Raw genomic sequence first — 20,149 nt, forward strand, 5'->3', positions numbered from 1 at the left:
GATATGTATTCGTTTTCCTCTAATACTCTAATTTTTTCAGATTCAGGTCTAGATAGCTGAAAAGTAATATCTTTATCTCAGTTACTCTTTGATAAAAAAAGTTAAAGAATTATTAAAAACAAAAGGATTTTCGACATTGAAACCTGCATTACCTATTGTTCTTGTTGTTGTTAAATGCATACGTTTTTATAGGGAAAATGAAAAAAATATTTAAACAACACAGAATAATTATCAGGTTAAAGTTTTTGCGACTACATGCTGCCAATTTACAAATCCAGCAGGCTAACATAAGCATTTACTTGTAGTCTTGTTTGTGACTGAATGAAAGTTCAACTTTCCACCAACTCCTTAGGGAAATATATTTGGCTTTTCAGCTTCTAAATGCTCCATTGTGTTCACTAGCTAGTCACCAAATTTGTACGTACCCGAGTCAAACTTTCGTTTAGAAGCATAATTAGGACGAAAGCGCAACTTTTAAGATTTCCTGCATTCTCGATTTTTTGTCAAATAGCCTTTTGAATGGGAGTGCTAAAGGCACTTCTATGATAGCATCAAAATTACACATTTTTAAGACACAAAGAAGGTTTGACACAACATAAAACGTTGCCCAAAGTATCACCAGGGGCTCTACACATAAACTTGAGCATTAAGAACATTGTTTGTATATACAGAGTTTACTATAAAGAAAGGTTTTGAACAATTCATGTAGCTGTTGTTGTTTAAGCTCGCAGCTAGTCTGGCTATTCCCAGACCAAGTCAAGATCAATAGATTTGAGATTGAGGGTTGGTCTGCGGAGTCTGCTCTGTATTTTCTCTGCACAAGAGGCGTGACCAACGGGCCGAGTTTAAACGACTCTGGACGCAATTGGATAGTCCTTTAACCAATCAGACCAACGATCCGGGTAACATAGAAGAGACAGAAGCATCAACGGGTTGCTACGCTTCTGTGGCGTTCAATGGCCGCTACGTTGAATGTAAACAAGAAGCTGCTTTGTTGCTTCTCTAGCGTCATCGTTTTAAACCCTCCAGTAGTGCGCCAGGTAGATAAGCCAGTTTGTGATTGGTTCCCACAAAATTGTGAACTGAAGCGGGAGAATTAAACGTGCAGGTTTCCAGACCGAGCTGCAGGGAGAAATCAATATGGCGGCAGAGTGGGCAGGGTTTACTCAGTCTAGCTCGCAGGCATCTTTGCCAGACAAAAAGAGTCAATCTGCGATTGCGAATAAACGGACTCCATAGGAGGAAATGTCATTCTTATATGAGGCTCCTTTTTACAACTACAAGGTCATTATTGTTTTTTACTAAAGACAAATCAACAAATTATCCGTGCATTTATATGAAGCTAAGCTTTAGGAGCTCTCCATCTTTACTATCTTCCCTCGACTATTTTTGACTTGCTTTGAGATGGACGGCAACTGGACAGCTACAGTGAGTTTTTAAAACCTTTCTTTTTGGTAAACTTTGTGTACACAAACAATGTTCTCAATGCTGGAATTTATGTGTAGAGACCCTTAAACTTGGAGCAAAGTTTCATGTTGTGTTGAGCCTTCTTAGTGTTTTAAAAATGTTGATTGTGATGCAAGAGCCCCTTGCACTCCCGTTCAAAAGACCATTTGACCAAAAAACTATAATACGGTGAATCTTAAAAGTCCTAATTATGCTTTCAAACGAAAGTTGGCTCAGGTGTAGTCACAAAAAAAACCTAGGTTCCATTTTGGCGAGAGTTATGCTTTAATGACAAAGTTTGTATTGATTTGTCTAAAAGCACTCCAAAAAAGCAATTTAGATTTATTTAGTACTCAGTTCAATACTTTTCCTCTTCTGTTCAAAGCCCCTTAATGTTGCAATCCTCATTTCATTGATTGACTTCCCATGATCTGTTGTTGAAAAAGCTAGAAACGCGTATGATTACATGAAGCCCACATTCTCACTATTATTTCATACTTTCAAAATTTTCCTTGCTTGGTCTTTACGAAAGTATATGCTGTAATGATCCAGCCCCCTAATTGTGATCAATACTGTTTCATGGTATTTAGTTGACTGCAGTTCCTCAGTGCTGCTTATAAGAGGTCAGGTCTTACACTGGTGTTTGGTGGCTCCACAGCATGAAAGCCTTTCAGAGCCCAGTGGTTCGATAGCTTGTTAGTATGCCTGACAGTTTCATGACAGAGCCTGAAATGCAAAAGAAGATACACTCACTCTTTTTTAGATGAGTCTGGTGGAAGACTCATCCACAGTAGTCTTTGCTGACGTAATGGTTATAACTCAGCCTGTCTCTGGAAAAAATGTACTTTTAATCTTCCTCAATGTGTGTGGCTGATGGATGTTGGGGAAAGTCTCAGCTTACTGAGTGTCTCTGACTGCAATGATGCCGCAAGAGGAGTAGGCAAAGAGCAGTTCAGTTCCACATTTGGAGTGGGGAGAGACAGAGAGAGACACATACATAATGTAGGTTACACTGCCCAGATAATGATTAGGAAAGAAATACATCTCACCTTTAGTTCACCTCGATGAGCCCCAGTCTTGTCAGGGTCGTTGGCATCAGAAAGACGTGTTTTTACATTGAGAATTTCATGATCAGGCATACTCAGAGGATCAATCAGAACCTGGTAGGGGACATCAGGATGTTTCCACGAGGAGGGGATGTGGACGCTCCATCTCTCAGGCTGCCCAAAGGTCCCTGTGGACAAAGCATTTTCCTTTTCAATGTTTTTCCAAATTGCACGGCATGGTGCTGAAGGAATGTGACGAGAGTCAAAGCTGTGGCTTCTTAAAATGTCACAATGTCTAAATCCGTTTGAAATCATTTATCTGCAGTACACCCCATAATTTCACGAACTGCCGTGAGAATGGGTTACCCACAGACACACAGGGACACTGAAGCTTTATTTTCAAAGTGTTGAAAAAAAAAGCCAAATTATTTTTTTAGCAGGTTATTGTCAGATACAGTCCACATTGGTACATAAAAACAATCAATGGCATTTCCTTACAAGCTACTATTTCTTAAAAAGTTGTTCAAATTTCAAGATAGAAGCTCACGATCGTCTACAAAAAAACGGATCATTACTGTACAAAGAAAAAAAAGGGTCATACACAAATTAAACTGATCTGCTTTTGTCCCAGTTATCTTGTAGAAGCTATGGATGCAGTTTTTCAAAAAAGCGGAAGTCTCAAAATGGGATCACACTCTTCTCTTGGTTATTAAAAAGCATTTAGAGAAGAGTTGTAGTGGATGTACGCCAAGGCTGGACTACCAACGAGGTCAGTGACAGCTGATTTAAGGAATAGTTTTGGGAAATACAAGAGTTGGATGAGAAGATTGATACCACTCTCTGTAGGTTGTACATTAAAGGGGGAACTATGCCGTTTTTTAAACTTAATTTACCGTAACTGGACAGCTTCGGAGTCATCGGAATGGTTACATGACTTTTTGCGAGTTGAATGGTGGTCGTCTTGCTCCCCCCTAGCGCCTGTGAGCAGAAAAACCACCATTGCAACTTTGAGCCGGCGAGATAGCATGATATCATGTCCTGTGATGTAACCAATTGCTCTACGGCACTGAACACATTCAGGAACCCGGCTAGCTATAAGAACAAGGTAGCGATGGAGTTTTTCACACTATTTTCATGGCTGTGGTGGCAAAAAAAGAAGCAAAAAGCTAGGAAAGCATTGTCCAAGGAACAGAAAAAGAGGAAATGGCAGACTGACTGAGGGAGGAGTCAGACAGGAGTGTATATCGCACCTGCGTTTTCAGAACGGCGACAACTTAGACAAATAGAAGCCTGCAAATCTGATGCTGACCTGGTGTTATTGCTGTTGCACTTACTGTATATATCTTAAGTGTCTTTGGAATAAACTCTGTTTAATCTTTCTATTCCTTGTTATTGTGACATCAGGATGTTTGCTATTGTCTGTAAAGGTTTTTTTTATGATCGCTGTTACGGGCTTACTAGCTGTCTACCTCAGTGGGCATGGCTCCGTGCTTTCACCGGCGTCTTTGAAAAAAAGTGCACATGACCAGAGGGAGAAGATGGAAGGGAGGGGGAGTCGCCAACGAGTTTTTTACAACAGTGTTGCCAAATATCTATTCCGAAGCTGTTAGGATTTGCTCTATAGAGAAACCTGCAAACAAAAACAACAAATTGCCAAAATTGCATAGCGCCCCTTTAAATATGAAGCTACAGACAGCAAGCTTGGCTTAGCACAAACAGCTGGAGAAGTGGAACTTCCTGTTGAACTATACGGCTCCTGAAATCCCGAGGTTCACTGTGTCATTGGGTAAGTGGTAATTATTTTAAATGTTTGTTTGTTGCTTACAATGTTATGGTATTTATGGTATCTAGGTCCTGCATCTCCACCTGATTAAATGGCCTATTTAAAAATCGTAATAACATACAGTCAACGATCTTAACACATTTAATCATTTATCTAACATTGTACTTACATTGTTTATATTCCTAACTTTGTTTGTGTGATAACCAAAATGTAACTTCCACACTGTAAACCTAGAGCCACGAAGTGTAGTAACATGAGTAATTGTTTAATAGCGCTCTAAGCCAAATATACAGTAAGTAAGTTGTAGTCTGCTGTGTGCACTGTAGCCTACTTGATGGAGGTGGCAGTGCAGAGTGGGAGGAAGGAGGTACCATTAGGGGCCTCAGCTAATTTATACCCTTAGTGGGTTAATCATGCCATGTGTACCGTCACACTGAAAGGAACATGCCTACAAATAACAGCATTTCCACCTTGAGCACTGCACCATGCTCAAGATTAATGTGGTTTGCAAGAACATTATTAATGTCTGGAAAGAAGGATTGACAGATCCAAAATGACACCAACCAATGAATTCTCCATGTGCACTCCAAAGGCGCACAGTGTAGTCAGCGGATGAGGTAAGCACCACTTGATCATTGTCAACAATCTGCAGACTGGACCAGAATAAAGAGACATGAGATGAAATGAGAGAAGGCATTTCTGGCAGAACACTCTAAATCATCCACTCTGTTGATATGTCTGATGGCAGATGCACCCCAGGCAGCATCTCGCCTATACGGCTCGTCTGTTTAAGACCTTCCCACACACAGTTTCTACTATACTTTGTTTGTCTGTACTGCAGCAGAAGGAAGTTCTGCTGCTCCTGCTGCCACGACACCTCAGTGTGGGAAGGATTGGTTCCACTAAGGATGTACCCACGGGGACTTTTAAGTACAATACAAAGCTAAAAGTTTACCCCAAAGTCTAATTGTTTAATTTGACTGCAGTTACCCAACAATTTGAAACATAAGACAAGATACATATGTGACTGTTATAAAACATGTTGTGTATTTTACATACCCAGTAATTCTGCTGGTGTGGGCACGCCAGAAATGTTCAGCTGAGTGAATGTGAAAAGACAATGTCATTTTGCAGTTCTGATGGCAGTATCTTATCGTTTATTCTTCATATTTCAGTCAATGGAAAGAAAATTATGTAGCTAACCTCTAGGTGATTTTTGTGCAGGGGCAAACTTCTCCATGTTGTAAACGTAGATGTAACCAATTCGGTCAGCAGCGTACAGCAGCATGTCCTTGTCTGTTTTAGCCAGTTTTGTAATCTTTTGTTGGTATCGAGACTGCAAAATAAATAATAATTAAATGGAAAAAAGAATGAAATGTTTAAGTGCTTTTGAGTCATCGCACTGACATGGTAACTATTTCTATTCATTATTTGGCTATGGCTGACTAACTGCTACGCTCCCTGCAGACAGACTTAATACATATGCCCAGATTCCACTCCATACAAAATACCTTATGTCTGGCAAACAAATTGTAGAAACTAATCATCAAGGAACAAAAATACTTGAAAAGCAAATAAAAGCACCTTGAAATGGTTAAGAGCCATTGTTGCTAGGTAACAAAATGCAAGTGGGTTAGAATAGCAAAGCAAAAATGTTGTCTTAAGGTTTTTTGTGTCTTTTGTGAAAAATATTAACATCGTATGTTCGATAGCCTCAAAACACAATTTTTGCTTTCTTATGGAGGATTTCAGCACATTTTACAGTATTTTAGCTTCATGCCCCCATGTTCACCCACCTTCTAATATTAAGAGTCCCTGCTTTGCATTGTGTAGCTGCAAGGCAGTTACCTGCTAGTTGTTAAAAAAAGTAAACTGTGCACATTATATTGTTTAATCAGCCATTTTGAAGGTAAAAAAGTAAGAACAGGGAAACTAAGAAACAAGAAATGTTGAGTTAAATATCTTACAGCTTTGAAGCTGCCCATAAATTTTCCTCCACTGAGCACGTTCCAGAGATTTAAGCAACCTTAAAAAGAGAAAATAAATAATTAACAGTGTATTGAAATACATTGTGAAAGGTTGTAAAATGCAATCATGCACTGTAATCAGCGCTGTTATTAACACTGACCCACGGCTCCAGACGACAGCAGAGCTGTAGCCGAGGAAAAGTGCTGCAACTTGGAGTTCTTTAGGAAAATGATGCTTGGAACACTTGTGTCCAGTCCTGTGTAGCAGACAAAAAAAAACATCAAACAGATGCAATGTTCTGAACACATCAGAGGTTTTATTGACTATATTTGCCATTTGCTTTGCTTTTAACATCACCTTCGACATTTTGGTGTTCAACTAGCAGAGGGCTGACAAACCGACACTGTATACTTCCAGACACCACATTCCACACTATTATCTCTCCATCATAGCTGCTGGTGGCGATGAGCGATGGGGGGCACTGCGCCACACAAAGGATGTCATCCTTATGGCCATTTTTCTGAGGAAAGACAAAGATAAGAAAATCAATAGTTCAATCACAGTAGTTTTATTTCCATTAGTTTCCAATGTATGAAAGATTATTGTCATTGTTTGTATGTAAAAAAGATATAGTGTATTACACTTTCTATCACTTCCGCATGTTTTCAACCACAAATACACACATACACTGGCAAGGAAAGTACAAAGTTTCAAAACCAAAAGAAATACTTCTTAAGAACCCTATGGAAAAAAGCTAGCACCTCTAAAGCTCACTAATTAACATATCTTGTTTCTTTGGTCTGTGCAAAAAGGGAATTGAAAGCTAAATAGCATATTTCCCACTATTTTAACCATACCAATTAAAGAAATGATCAAGGAGTTTGCACATCACACAGAACAAGCAGGAAGAGGTATGCACCAAAACTTCAAGGAGATGCCTATAAAGAGCCAAGGAGTCTAATTCAACAGCTGGGATATTCGTGGGTGAACATTGTTTTGATTGTGTATGAATGTCAAAGAAGTTTCATTGAAGTCTTGCCTTGTCTTACAGCACTCTGGCAAAGTGTGTCACACATTTTGAATTGACTGTTTGGATCTCAAACGAGCCAAACATGACTCCTGCCACTGTATTTCACATTGATACAAAGCAATCCATCTTGTGCTTTACAGTATGTTTTTCTTTCACTGAACTCAACAGGAATAAGTTCCGCGGAGCAATGCTGCCAACAAGAAACTGCACTAGGGGTGCATGATATATTGACTCAATATAGTTATCGCAATATCACATAATATATTGAACGTTTTGCGATAATTATGCCCATTCCTATTGTTTCTAATATGTCCTGTTCTGTAGACATGCTCTTTATTTATCATTTTTATACTGTACATGCATGCACTGTGACATGTTTTCCCATAAAAAAGTCATTTTCCATACGTTTAAAAATATCCAAATTAATCTGGAAATTGCAATATTCATAATCAATATTGCAATATCACATTTTGTCAATATTGTGCAACTTTAAACTGTACAAAAATCTGAAAAGGCAAAGGCAATTTTGACATAGGCACTGATTACTACTGTGCAATATATGCAAATAAATGCAAAGACCAAGCAAAAACTTTTAGCTGAACGGCTGAATGTTTTAAAATATTAATGAGATGCAACACAACACTGACCATCTGGAGAAACAGAGGAGAGGGGAAAGACACTTAAATCTACAGAACAACACATTGATCTTCCTCCTGCAGACCATTAATGAAAAACAATTCCAAGACTGGCTCTGTAGATAATCAAAAGGGTCACGTTCCTTACTAGCCTCTGTAATGCATTATTTCTGCTCTGTTAATGGGCCTCTTTGGGGGTAAGTGTAACCTCCAGCCATAATGACAGAGATGGAAGGGAACTCAGCCACACTTTGTACAATGGATCATACAGCAATAGAATCAATTTTCCTCCTACAGCTCATGTAGAGAGAGAACTACCCTGCTGTCAGAGGTCGCCCACTTTATACTGGTAAAATCAAGTAAAGGAACTCTAGTCTATGAAAAAATTATTGAGGACTAAAGGGACAGTTTTAAGAGCATTAACCTGCATTCATTACTGATAATTAGAAAATGTTAAATGTCACAATGCTAAACTAAGATGGTGAGCTTTGTAAACTTTGTAAGCACCAGCTAAACGTCAGCATGCTAATGCACGTTAGCATTTAGCTCAAAGCCCCCCTGCCTTAGTACAATCTCACAGAGCTTTTAGGATTGCTGGAGAGTCTTGCTTATTGATACAGCATAGTTGTTATATATACTATAACTATAGTCTAAAGGTTGGGCAGCCACATCAAATTAGTCTTTTCTTTCACAATTCACCAAATATAGATCCTCAATGATGAGAAATAGAATTCCTAAAGAATACCAATGGTGTTAGCAGCTATCTGACATGCCTTGGATTACTAAACTGTGACATTTTTGATGATCTAATCATCTGCATTTCTTAAGGTGCTGTTTGTGGAAGATGTGTTGCTGCAGGGGAAAAATATTGTGCTTAACCTATGAGACACTACTGGGGGAGTGCAGAGGGCATTTGCTGGACTTCATGCACCAATCCGATACCAAGTAATAAAGCCCTAAAGAAAATCTGTGTTAAGGTAGTTTATTTATGTTCTTTTTCGTTATAACTGACTGTCAAACTGGATAAAAAAAGAAATTTCTGTGGCATTCATTGTTTGAGAATTTAACTTGAGCCAGACCGACACACAGATAGAAATAGTTTCACATCCATACAGGGATAGTAGTCTACAGCTGTTAAAACATAATAAAATATATGACACACAGGTATCAGATCAGTATTTGTTATTGGCCGATACGCAGGTTCAGGTATCAGAATCAGCATCAGGGAGCAAAAAATGGTATCGGACCATCTCTAATAAAAAGCGTCTTTAAATTTCAGCGAGAGCTCAGACTCTCTGGAGCAGAGCCTGCACAAATGACAGGTATTCTGACAGGCCAAAGCTTGGCTGCAGTGGGATTAGACAAAGCAAAAAACTTATCAAGCTTATGTAATGTGAGGGCATCACTAATGATGTGTTTAGGAGAAAATATTCTATATTAAACTATATAAATTAGTATATATGCCACATGGGTTCAGAAAGATAGAAAGAAACTAAAACATGTCACAGTTTGTAATAGAAATGCTGAAACCTGAGAGAAATGGGACCCAGGGAGAATAAAAGGGATGGGGTAACATGCTTGAGTTAAAAAGAAAGAAATCTGCAGGCGATGCTTGACAGTAGGGTAGAGATCAGGGAGACTTCGTTACCTATCTCTCTCTGAGATTTCTAGCAAATCAGCAAAAATCGAATCATTGGACCAAAGGCTACAGTGTCCTCCGTGTGTCTGTGTAATATGAACATACGACCAGCAGGTACGCTTTATCTTTACAGACCTGAAGGTGCACCACTGACTGAGGCAGAGCCAGACAGAACTTGCCAAGCACCTCTGCATGATGCACAATGATGGGTGTTTAAATGGTGTACTGCAGAGCTTTTTAAAATATTTTATAAACTACTGGCTTTATAAATGCATCATGAAATGTCTTTAAATGTAAAATCTGGATCCTTGTAATCACCGCTGTCATAAAATGTAGTAAAAAAAAAAAGATTTGTCTCTGAAATGTAGTGGAGGGGAACTACAAGGTAACATAAAGTGGTCATTCTTAGGTGAAGTACCTGAAATTCCTTAAAGTTGCACTTAAGTCAAAATACTTCATTACTTTTCATCACTAGAAAAATGAAAATTTTCTAAAAATAATTTTAATAAATGAAAATACACAGTAGTAACCAAATGAAAACAGTGGTATTTGATACACTACAGAGCTCACTCGCCTGATGTGTTTGTGATCATGCATTAAGTTCACAAACAACAAAAAACCACACATTTGTCCTCTTGTCACTATAAATACAGAGAGCTGTGCTTTTTAGAAATGGAAAAAGTAACGATTGGATCTATCCAATGTTTCTACCGCTGTTATCTCATGTGCCTGAAATGAATGGCACAGGGGGAATCCTAACTCTCAGCCGGAGCCCACTGCTCTGCAGTGGCCTACCTTATTATTTTGGTCGGCATGAACATCTATTCTCAAATTTATTGTCAAGACAATTGTCTGTTCATTAATCACCAGATCATCCTGCCACGAAGGCTGCGGCCTCTGGACATGATGAACGTCCTCAGTTATGTCCTGACAAAATACAGATGCACAGTCAGACAACATCTCAATGTCAATACATTTTGTAATGTTTGGATCAGAAACATTGCTAGTAAAAAAAATCATTGTAGCACATTCAAATTCTTATTAACCAGACAATGACAAGAAGTGTCATGCAGCAAAAAATGTGAAGACTTCTTCTTGGGTTATAATGAAATTCAAAACAGGCTATATACAGCATGAAATATCAGTATAGATGTTTTGCTATTTCAGAATGGAGTTCAGCTGGTAATGACAATGGGGACAAATACAAATGGTATGTGATATGATGGGGGGATGGAGGAACTGGAGAAATAATTGGAATGGGATTTCTGACACACAACTGACAAATAAAACCTAGAAGAACTCGTGTCTTTTGTACTCACTGGGTAAATGTCAATCATCCGGTCCCGGCCGACAGACATCACATGGCTTCAAACAAAAAATTGCACAAGCTCAACTTGAATTCAAATGTACACTGAGCCAAGAACACTTGGCGAATATCACATCATTACTCACACATTCCTGTGAACTTGCAGAAAGATGCAGTCACACACTTCCTGACATTCACCATCTACAGGAAAGATTGAAAGATTTCAACAGTCATTAGATGGTATAGTATTTCCAACTTTTGGAGGAAGTAATGAAGATGTACAATACATACCCTTCTTTAGTGTCTTCAGGCACTGGCCGTTGTTGAAGTTCCAGATCTTTAAACAGCCATCTCTTCCACCTGTGACAAGTCTGCAAACACAATAACATACATGAAGTAGTGGCTAAATATTATATTTACAAGCTGCTTCATGTACTATACCTCCTCCCTTTGGGGTCAAAAGTCATGCATGTGATGGCTGAAAGGTTGTGTGTGCCTCCAAACTCGAAAACCTGACGCCCAGTGTCAAAGTCCCAGACTTTTACGACCTGAAACAAGGAACATTTTGAGTTAATTGTACAGTTGTTACACATCAGATACATATGATTATGTTCCTGTTGTAACACAGGCTGGATTCATTTTGTCAGTGGAAATGTGAAGTTGGGTCATCTGCGTGTGTGATGTTGTAAAGCACATATTTACTCACAGATCCCTCAGTGCAGCTGACAACTTGACGGAACTCTTCATTGTAGCCGCAGCACATTACAGTCTCATTATGAGAAACAGTCAGACGACTGTGAAGTTGTGGCCTTACAGAGGCAAGAGATAATAAAATCAATAAAAAGGGAGATGAATAATAAACTGCTGCAGTCATTTCCGAAGAAACAAAAACTTAGTTGTTATATCTTTTGGGTGAAAATGAGATGTTAATCCCTCAATAGCCAATCTTCAAAAGCATCATCAGTCTTTTTATTTTAGACTTTCACAAACCATCATTCTTAAATTAGTTCAGTTGAGGAATATGTTTTCAAAATATCTTCAGAGTACATTGGGTTATGTGATGAATAAAGCACAAAGGCACGACAGCCAACCTTATCTTCAGGGAGAGCACAGCCATACAGTCTGCTGCAATGTAAAAGGATTTCAGAGCAGAGGAGTACGAGCATGCAGATATGTCGCCATGAATCCCGCTGGCTTTGGGGTCTGCTGTAAACAGGCAACACTGATCTTGAATATCCCAAATCTGAAACAGGAACAGTGAACAGCGATAAAAGGAGTATTTCACTTAATTTCCCTAAGCAAAAGCAATACCAAACAACTCCATTACAATTAGAAGTACAGAAGAATTAGCAATAACGTGTACTTAAAGTCTCAAAATACTAAACTTAGCATGCAAAATGGCTCCTGTCTGTGTTATATCATACTACGGCGTCATTATAAATAACGTATGTAAGCAGCATTTCAACATTGTAGCTGGTTGGGGTGGAGCTGATTTATTCTGTAGTTTAATCTTCAATTAAACATCAGGTTTTATAAACTGATTATACATGGGTGAAAATAACTAAAACTCAAGTACTGTAAAATGTGTCTCAAACTTTTACTAAAAACTTGTGTAAATTCATTTTCACTACAGCTGGTTAAAATGTTCCCATTGGTGAATGCATTTACAGTAATTTGAATGTTGTACTTCTTTGGTTCATTTAGAACAGCAATTCCCAAAAGTGTGGTGCGCGCAACCCTTGGGGTGCTTAAGGTGCCTCTGGGGGGTGCATGAGGGGAAAATGTAATGGTGTACAGTAGTAACTATACCAATACTTTTTAGTGGCATTTTTCATGAAATAAAAAACCTAAAATTGCAAACTTTGCTTTATAAATTTAAAATTAAAGTGTAACCCAAGTGTAAAATAAGTGTACCCAAAATGCACTTCAGTTCCTGCCGGTCAGCTTGTCTTTAAATAATGTACATGTAGGGTAGCGTTACCTATGTCTATGCTTACTAGCTGACATAGTTCATTTACGCAAATTTGCATAACTGGCTTAAAATCAGGGAAACATCAGGTCAGGTGGGACATCTAAAGTTATGAGTCATGAAAAAGGAGCTAGAAAGACAGAGACTGAGGAATTGTTGGAGAGAGAAAGAGAGATGCGTTAGGCTGGAAGGAACGAGACCGGTAGAAGAAACCGAGTGGGAGACAGAGAAAGAGAGCGAAAAGGAGGATCAGAGAGCACAGGCAAATCAAGAGGACATATGCTCATCCTCCAGGCAATTAGGGGAAAGAGGCAATGAGACTGGGCATCAGACTGGAAGAAAACAAAGGAAATATGATAAAACTTATTTGGGTCCGGGCTTCACTTGGACTGGCGATTGAGATTGCCCAAAGCCAAAGCCAAAGTGTGTGGTGCGCAGTGAGGTTCTGGCTTAAAGCTGTGTGAAGCCCTCTTATCTATGTCGCCACCTGAATACAAAGCATGCAATGTAAGTCAATTGCAGTCAATAGCCAATTAATTTAATTTGGCCGTAAAAAGAAAAGATCCAAAAAAGGATTTGGGGTGCATCAACCTTCTCAGGATGTAGAAAGGACTGCGTTGCCTAAAAAGTTTGGGAACTGCTGTTTTGGAACAAAAATGAGCCATGAATTACTTTCACGGTTCTGTCTATGGAGACGGAGAAGATCTGACTGTCCTCTGAGAAGATGCACAGGTAGATGATGGGAGCAGAGTGTCCTTTCAAAATGCCGGTTGGGTTCCTGAAAAAATAAAAACAGAATCAAAAGGAGGAGGCCTTTAAATTTCATGTTAATTTGTCTTGAAGAAAGACCACTGACGTTTCTCTCCTCACCCTGAAAAATGTGGGTTCCACATGCGAATGAGTCTGTCCATGCCTCCAGTGACCAGCAAGCTGTGCTTCTGACAAAGGTCAAAGGTCTTGACACCTTTGTAAATGCTGAAAACGGTCTGGTCATGTGTTGCCCGGAGCTGTGGAGTCCAGCTGAGTTGGACCTTCTTGGTCTTACCTTCATAGCAGGCCTCCCTGATCTCACCCAGCTGCTGCTCAGCATCTGTTAGAGGCATCACACAGCCTCAAGAAGAAGAAAAAAACAAACATTTTATTGCCAGGCCATGTGTGTGAGCATCGATCAAACCTGCTTTGTGGAGAAAGGGTAAGCAATTATCTGAACAAATGGCAAGTGGACATTGCAAACCATGCACACACACACACACACACACACACACACACTGGACACACATGCTGGTATTGATTGGTGAATTTGTGATATGAGTCATCATGAGTCATCCCCCACAGCTTTCCTACAAGGCTGAGTTATGTTCAATACCCAGTTTAATTAATGCACACTGTAGAGTTAAAGGACCAAATACCTTTTTTATCACCATTTTCCACATTCATAACTTTTTATTGGAGTCTTAAATCAGTCACGGAAAATATGCATATGTAAAAACAGACATACGTTTGTGTTTTAGGTCTTTTAATTTACCTATAACAAGGGAGGAAGGTTCTTCACTGGATGAGGAGACAACAGCTTGAAAACCTTGAAAATATTTTGCCTACAGTTAGAGAGAAGAGTTAGTTGCTCGCTAGTCTGTTTCAGGATGTAAAATACCACACCATTGAACACAATTTGTAATACTTCTGCAGATATTGTTATATGCCATTTGGCTAAACTTAAATTAATTTCTTTGTAAGGGAAGTGGAAAGGTAAAATGTCACCTGTGTTACCCAGTCCTGATGAACCTTCCATCTGACAAATGTCACATTCGGGGAAAGCACTGCATTGTCAACTGCTATGTTGGGCATATTTTCAATCTTTGGTAATTTATTCCATAGTCTATAAAAAGAGAAGTTGAGACATGCAATCAGGCCTGAAACTGTGTCATAGACACAAAGCCTGTGCAATACATCTAATTTATTTGATTGGCGGGGCACATATAGTAAGCAAAGGTATAATTTTCCACCACATTTGGAAGTCTCTGTTATAGTCAACTGCCAACCTGCCTTTCAGTAGTAGTTCAGACTCCATAGACTATCTGCTATAACCAAAATAGTGCACAATCCCTACTGTGAGAGACAATCTGTCTATCAATCTCACATACTGTGTGAATGTGCTTTCATTGTGAATACATTGAAATGTGCCACATTTAACTGAAAGAAGAGAAATATGAAATAGCTTTTTAAATGAAATTGGCCAGGATACTGGTGCAATTCAATGATCTACCAGTCGATGAAGTACTGACTCATTGGAACAACTGATATACTACATGACACATTCCCAAAGGTTTGTACAGTATAGCCTGGGAGAATTAAAAAAAACAATGCATTTGCTTTAATAACGTTTTAAATAAATTTGAATTTCACAGCTAAAATCTAACATGCAGCAGCATTCATTCTCTCAGTAATATCTACTTAATAAATGAACAGTATTCTTACTGAATTGGACACATTTTAGTACTCAATGTGATTAAAGGCAACCACATATTTCCTTATACTGCTCCAGAAATCTGCCTATCAAACCTCAATATTTTACATTTTTGTGATTTAATCAATACATTGTTATGTTTTCAAGAACATATGAAAATTGCAATATGTTATCTGAACATTAGGGAATTCAACATTTGTATAAGGGCTAATTGAATAACTGAAATAGGAGTGCATGTGTGTAGTTAGTAATTAGAAAAACATAATTACCTGAGGGTATCTCCAACACAGGATATTAAAATGATAGTCACACATCCCTGAAAGAAGTAACCTCCGCCAGTATTAATCTGTTGGACTAAAATAAATGATTCTTGTTTCAGAATTGGATCAGGTTTGAACAAAAGAACCTACCTCCATGTCTCCATACAGAACACAACATTTATCAGGGCCAGTGTAGCTATTGAGGGAAAAAACAAACCATTAATGTGACTCTTTGTGACATTTGGAACAAATGTTAACATGCAGTTATGTTGCTCACCCGTAGTCTAATGTCAAAGGCACAGTGTCTAGTGCATTGATCTGGCAATAAGGCTCCAGAGTGGAAAGCTCATAAAGTTGGATCTCTCTGTCTCTGCAAGATAATCAAGACACACACAATAAACAAAGCTAGAATGGTCTGGAACCTGCAGTAAGAGTAAGCTTAATCAATGTACGCAATAAATCCTAAGTCATTTTTATTTGTTGTTTTACCCCGTGCCGATCATCAGCTTGTTGAACTCTTTCATCAGAGTAAAATCACTTGCCCACTTTGACTTCCTATTTGCAGGTCCTTCCTTCTGTAATATAGGAACAAATCAATAAGTCACAAACAATTGTTTTATAGGTAGAGGTAGATTTAATGCAATACAATTCTAGACTATAAAAGGTATTTGTGAAGCTTCAGCTGTGAGATGCTAATAAATACAGTATACAATATAGTAAGCTTACTGAATACAGTGATATGATACTTTGTCATCACTATACATACAAAAAAAAAACATCATTACCATCTATACATATGGACAATATTAGAGGTGAAGTGCGGTTTGGCCTATAGACCTCCATTGTTGTCCAAAAACTACAATATGAGCTATATTGTTGCACTACATGTATCTTTAGATCTGTGTCTTCTGTAAAAACCGGTGGGCTTGGGGCTTGACTGCCACAGACAGGGTATTGAAAGATTGAGTAACACACGTTGGTTTTGATCTTTATATAGGATTTGCTAGTCTGGATGCAAAGGACAATTCCAGGATGACATCCGGGATGTAGCTTACGCGCCAAATGTCAGGTTTTACCCCTCTCCTTCCGCTCTCTGTGTGTTGCCGTTCTCAAAATCTCTTTGCTATGGGAAACAACAACAACCTTCAAGTGAGGTTTGACCATGTATTAGCTCATTTAAATAGCTCACATGACTGTATTGTGTCAACAGTTAACTTCATTTAATTTTTTATGTTGCGTTTTCTTTTGCAAGGTGCAAATGTTCCACCAATACAAGTTCTTGCCCGAGACTATTTTGCAGAGCCACCGTCGCTGTGCCCAAAACGATTGTAATTGGTTTGGCAATGTTAAACTAGGGATTTGTTGACAATAACAAAAATATAGAATGACACCAGACATGTCTTTAATGTGTTCAGGAAAATTTCCAAAAGTGAAAACACATACAAACATGGTTTTGGTCTTCAGTGGTTTAAGTTCAGGGCTCCAGTAGCAAACAACCCCGTCTTCTCGCACTGTTACGACGGTCCCATCATGGGTGGAGTGGATGTTGACGATGGGGGTGCCATGACACAACGCCTTCATAGTGGCTGGCAAGGTGAAAGCCACCTGCTTACTGCGTCTCGCAGTTTCCTGCTTCTCTTTGTACTCCTGTATCATGTGTTTGCTGAACTCGCCCTGCGTACATGAATTTGTGTTAAATGGGTAATGTTCAGGCTGACTAGGCTGCATGTTGATAGTCCCAAAATGTCATCAGGGTTATATGTGCAAGGGCGTCGGTTTATTTTATTATTATTGTTGCCTACATTTTAACTATGCATATCAATCTAGGAGACATCAGGGATCATGTTGGAGTGTTTACACACAGGTTTGATTGTCTTCTATATCCAGACATAAATTCTATCAATCAAAAATAGAAATTCTGTTTTTGCTTTAGGCTTTTATCAATTTACCAATCTTATTTAAAGTCAGATTGTTGTATGAGACCTCATACTTTATGACAGATAGGTCCTTCACTGTCTTATATTTCATATTTGATTGATGTTCAATTATTGCATAAAAATACTATTTTGATAAGTAAGGCAGACATGTCGCCCCTATCTCCAGGGGACCCAGACAACTGCACCCTTGTGAGTGCAGGTATAAAATTAACTCTGCAAATTACAAAATTTTTACACCAGATGACTGGAAATATCTTCCAATCACTTTTTTAAAATTTGCAAACCAGGAAGTTATTTTTCAGCTTTACAATCCATAAAACCTGTTAAAATCGACTAGTTACCCAGCCGAAGAAAAAACACTGACAAGATCATTAAGTTAAGAGTCAAGAATGAAAGCAATGCAGACTATTACTTGGGAAACAATCTCCTTTGAGTCAATACAAGACAAATGTGCTCTTGCACAGTCAACTTGGCAATAGAAAAGCTGGTGAGTTCCAGTTAGACTTGCTACAAATCCTTACTGCATTACAGTTGTCAAAATAACCCTGGCACATTGCATAGTGGCCTAACGTTTTTATTGCAAATTCCTGGTTTAAGCATGCATGAGAAGTGGCATAACTAAAGAGCTACATGCTCCATAGGAAACAAATATGAATTTCATCTCACCCATGAAATCCGTCCTTGGCCTGAAAAATCAATCTTCTTAAATAACCCTTGAATCTGTGCATTGCTCTGTGAAATTCAAAAAACAAAAGAATAAAGAACAATGACATTTATTGTACATTATTAGGGCAAGGTTGTTGGCAACTGCAAAGAAGTGAGACACAGAGAATGCAGGGATGTGAGAATCTGAGAGAGAGGGAGTAAGATATAAAGAGAAATGTCACACTGTCTTACTGTCTTTGGCAAACCCAAACACTTCTTTACTACACGGCCAAAATTCTTCGCATCAATGGATCTCAAGCCACCCGCTTCAAAATCCTTTAACGGGAAAAATAGAATCAAATTTTCCAGAAATGAATAGTCAGACTGTCAGTGAGATTTAAAAAAAGATTTAGTATATACAGTACCTCAAATGCTAGTTTCAGTTTCTGGAGGTTGTCGAGTGATATCGCCTCATCAATCTTATTGGAAAGAAAGAACGAGGACATTATGTGATGATGACATGAGCCAATCCATAATACATGTTGATAATGAATATTCAGAGAAAATAGCATAATAATACCAGTGATAAAGTTTTACTGGCAAAAAATGCTCCATCCAATTTTTTTCAGTCTACTCACCAGGCAGTTCACAGAGTTCACAGAGTGCTAGAGAGGAGATATTAAGACTGTAATTATCAACACACATGATTAGGGCTCCACCTCTGAGTATTCATGACTGACATCTGTAAAGGTCACTGCAAGCCATCACCGGCTATGATATGTTTCTGAGATCCTTGCTCAAGGCCTGATGATGGGCCATGCTCTCATGGTGTTAATGGCCTCTCTACAATTCGCCACGGTTTCCTAGCAACAGGTCCTTGATCCATGACACTCTTCAAACCAGACTATCATTAATGAATAATAGGGATAAACAGCCTAATTCCTCACAGATGTAAGTAGAGTCAAGGGTTCCCCGCGGTATCTCTGCTGAATTACAGAGATAATTGTTTTATCAGTCAAAGAGATGGAAGTACTGAAAGTGTTCACGTAACCTCGACTGCTTCCCAAATCCCTTAATTGGAACTGCATAACTTTGAACTCCTGAGCCTGTTCTTTTTAATCTGTCACGGCACATTGCTCATTACATTAAGCAGGAGTGTGACTGACATCTGCAACTGAAATTCCAGCCTCCTACATCATTCCTTCCTTCCTGTCAGCTTGAAAGCTTTAATTGGAATATACAGGGGTCCTTTTAAGTAGTTGGCCCGGCAACTATATTTGTTTTATTGTGGCCTGAAACATGGACAGATTGTCCTGCCTGATGCATTCACATGCTGCAAGTAAATTGATCATCAACATGATTTAAAATGTCACTTTTGACATTACCTTACATTTATTCTAAGGTTCACCTTATGAGTGAGATATACTTCAGTCGAGTTTAAGCACTTTGGAAAGAGGCTGTAAACTGGTAAGTGTACCAATGTAGCACTCTAGTGACACCTTGAGGCCCAAAGCAGCAACTTTAAGAATACAGATTCAATTACAAAGGGTTCAAAACCATGGCAGTAAAATAATCCAAATTTACCAACTTTTCAGATAAAGAGATAGGTTGAAATATTTCACATGTACTTTTCTGAGTTCACATTCAAATACATGTTGTGTACCTTAAGGCTGCGGAGTCTACTGCGTTGTCGTCCCATGATTTGAACCTCATCTCCAAGTGTGACAGAGTGTCTCCGCCGGCTCTGTCTCAGCAGCTCTCGAATCAACCATTCAGGCGGTTGTTGTCTGTCCTCGCTGACACCCACTCGTCTGTGTGCTGAGGAGTCATCTGTGATTTTCTTACCCCGACAGCCTGGCCCAGAAGTGCTTCTCTTCGTGTCCCCTGCACTCCACAGTTCAGAGAGCATGCTGGAGGATTTGAGATGTTGTTTTGATTAAATGCATGCCCTGTTCCTGTAGTGCAGTTATTGTACATATTGTTTCGGCACTCATTAAATGTACTGTATATCAGAAGATCAT

General features: G+C 38.8%; 1 protein-coding gene and 2 long non-coding RNA genes across 3 annotated transcripts; all 3 read right to left on the reverse strand.

Moving 5' to 3' along the window:
- Positions 1-1,274: 1,274 nt before the first annotated feature.
- LOC117941993 lies at positions 1,275-1,560 on the reverse strand. Its single transcript, XR_004656029.1, has 2 exons — positions 1,518-1,560; positions 1,275-1,358 (listed from the first exon to the last, which is right to left on the reverse strand). It is a non-coding gene; the product is annotated as an uncharacterized LOC117941993 (long non-coding RNA).
- On the reverse strand, positions 1,558-20,083 carry wdr95 (WD40 repeat domain 95). The gene is made up of 25 exons (XM_034867677.1): positions 19,792-20,083; positions 16,990-17,268; positions 16,036-16,121; positions 15,824-15,916; positions 15,697-15,742; positions 15,556-15,602; positions 14,581-14,698; positions 14,348-14,417; positions 13,693-13,933; positions 13,495-13,600; positions 11,945-12,096; positions 11,560-11,662; positions 11,295-11,401; positions 11,145-11,224; positions 11,000-11,054; positions 10,867-10,912; positions 10,415-10,474; positions 6,601-6,763; positions 6,404-6,499; positions 6,243-6,301; positions 5,479-5,611; positions 5,335-5,374; positions 4,840-4,928; positions 2,496-2,680; positions 1,558-2,172 (listed from the first exon to the last, which is right to left on the reverse strand). The coding sequence occupies exons 1-25, from the start codon at positions 20,035-20,037 to the stop codon at positions 2,161-2,163; spliced, it is 2,712 nt and encodes a 903-aa protein (XP_034723568.1). The 5' UTR covers positions 20,038-20,083; the 3' UTR covers positions 1,558-2,160.
- LOC117941994 lies at positions 18,169-18,612 on the reverse strand. The gene is made up of 3 exons (XR_004656031.1): positions 18,554-18,612; positions 18,381-18,464; positions 18,169-18,215 (listed from the first exon to the last, which is right to left on the reverse strand). It is a non-coding gene; the product is annotated as an uncharacterized LOC117941994 (long non-coding RNA).
- Positions 20,084-20,149: the final 66 nt, after the last annotated feature.

This window comes from Etheostoma cragini, chromosome 3 (genome assembly GCF_013103735.1).
Source record: "Etheostoma cragini isolate CJK2018 chromosome 3, CSU_Ecrag_1.0, whole genome shotgun sequence".
NCBI lineage: Eukaryota > Metazoa > Chordata > Actinopteri > Perciformes > Percidae > Etheostoma > Etheostoma cragini.

Excerpts from the sequence above, each read along its gene's own strand:
- wdr95 (XM_034867677.1), bottom strand. The coding sequence starts at position 20,037 with ATGCTCTCTGAACTGTGGAGTGCAGGGGACACGAAGAGAAGCACTTCT. Across the intron at positions 16,122-16,989 it reads TGAAGACCAAAACCATGTTT|AAGGAAGGACCTGCAAATAG; the intron begins GTATGTGTTTTC and ends CCTATATTACAG. Across the intron at positions 15,743-15,823 it reads CCTTTGACATTAGACTACGG|CTACACTGGCCCTGATAAAT; the intron begins GTGAGCAACATA and ends TTCCCTCAATAG.